The following is a 1,516-nucleotide window of genomic DNA, read 5'->3' as shown; positions in this document are numbered from 1 at the left end:
AATGGGCGGACCACATCATTGTATTGCACACCTCTAAAAAAAACACAGTGCTCTGATTCATAAATATAAAAAGATCCTCTGAGGAGGGCACTTTTGTGATGGCAACTTCACTTCTAGGGGTGAGTCTAAGGAGTTTCGTGCTGGTTTAATTAGTTTCCTTTATTGTCCTGCCGTGGGGATTAACATTGCTTGGGTCGGCCGGGGAGAGAGTCACTTGATTATGTTTTAAGCGAGAGAAACGAGCAGGACTTCCATTTCTCAACTACGACATTGTATGTATAACATATATTGCTATTTATATGTTGTTTCGCTTTTGTTTTGTGTTTGCGAGTGGTTGTATTTCAGTGGTTAAGATTTCGTTACTGCCATACTTCAGTCATGTTGAGGTCGTACGATAAAAGACAGCAAGTTAAAGCTGTTCTTCGAATGCACCCGGTTCCCAAATATACCATCTTTGCTTACCTTTTAACTTGTTCTTTTGTTCCAGGAGGAGCCGAGATTGGGGTCGACTCCTTTAGCCATGTTGGCTGCGACGTGTAATAAAATTGGGAGCCCGAGTGCTTCTCCTTCCTCTATTTCGGATAACTCCTCTTCGTTCGGGAAAGGATTCCACCCGTGGAAACGAGCGGCAGCCAGCAGCTGTAGTTTGGGATCCGGTTTATCCTCTTTCGCTCGGAATGGTGGTGGTTTAAGCGACTCTTTTGGCACGAACACTTCCACGGGATCCAGTGCCTTTTCCTTAACTTCTGGTACTTCATCCAACTCCCATTACGGAAACGACTACTCCGTTTTCCAGGCGTCGGTTTCCAACAACTCCCAAGAGCCCAGCCACCAGCCCATGTTTATTTCCAAGGTGCACACGTCCGTGGACAGTTTGCAAAGCATTTACCCGAGAATGAGCGTGGCGCATCCCTACGAGTCGTGGTTCAAGTCCTCGCACCCTGGCATACCCACCGGGGATGTGGGCACCACGGGCGCATCCGCGTGGTGGGACGTGGGAGCCGGCTGGATTGACGTGCAGAACCCGAACGGAGCCGCGCTCCAGACGTCCCTTCACTCCGGTGGGCTGCAGACTTCTTTACACTCTCCTTTGGGGGGATACAACTCAGACTACTCGAGTTTAAGCCACTCTGCCTTCAGTACCAGTGCGTCCCCGCATCTCCTGACCACCGGTCAGCATCTCATGGACGGATTCAAACCCGTGCTCTCCTCGTACCCGGACTCCAGTCCCTCTCCCCTGGGTGGAGCGGGAGGTTCCATGTTGACAGGGGGTCCGACGGCCTCGTTGGCGGGGTCTCCGCGGTCCTCAGCGCGGCGCTACTCGGGCAGAGCGACGTGCGACTGCCCGAACTGTCAAGAGGCGGAAAGGCTGGGTCCAGCTGGCGCGAGCCTCCGCAGAAAAGGGCTACACAGCTGTCACATTCCCGGGTGTGGGAAAGTGTACGGCAAAACGTCGCACCTCAAGGCTCATTTGAGGTGGCACACCGGAGAAAGGCCGTTTGTGTGTAACTGGTTG

The 1,516-nt window shown here is 52.4% G+C and overlaps 1 protein-coding gene across 1 annotated transcript in view; it reads left to right on the top strand.

Annotated features, from left to right (window-relative positions):
- The window catches only part of LOC107578125 (transcription factor Sp8-like), a 4,659-nt gene that overhangs the window by 2,360 nt on the left and 783 nt on the right, over positions 1-1,516 (top strand). The window contains exon 2 of the mRNA XM_016264112.1: positions 488-1,512. Coding sequence (XP_016119598.1) covers positions 521-1,512 — 992 coding nt within the window. The 5' untranslated portion in view covers positions 488-520. The remainder of the gene's footprint in view (positions 1-487; positions 1,513-1,516) is intronic.

Source organism: Sinocyclocheilus grahami, unplaced genomic scaffold (genome assembly GCF_001515645.1).
Source record: "Sinocyclocheilus grahami isolate Dianchi unplaced genomic scaffold, SAMN03320097.WGS_v1.1 scaffold8948.1, whole genome shotgun sequence".
In the NCBI taxonomy this organism is placed as follows: domain Eukaryota; kingdom Metazoa; phylum Chordata; class Actinopteri; order Cypriniformes; family Cyprinidae; genus Sinocyclocheilus; species Sinocyclocheilus grahami.
This window is presented reverse-complemented; position numbering and strand designations above follow the sequence as displayed.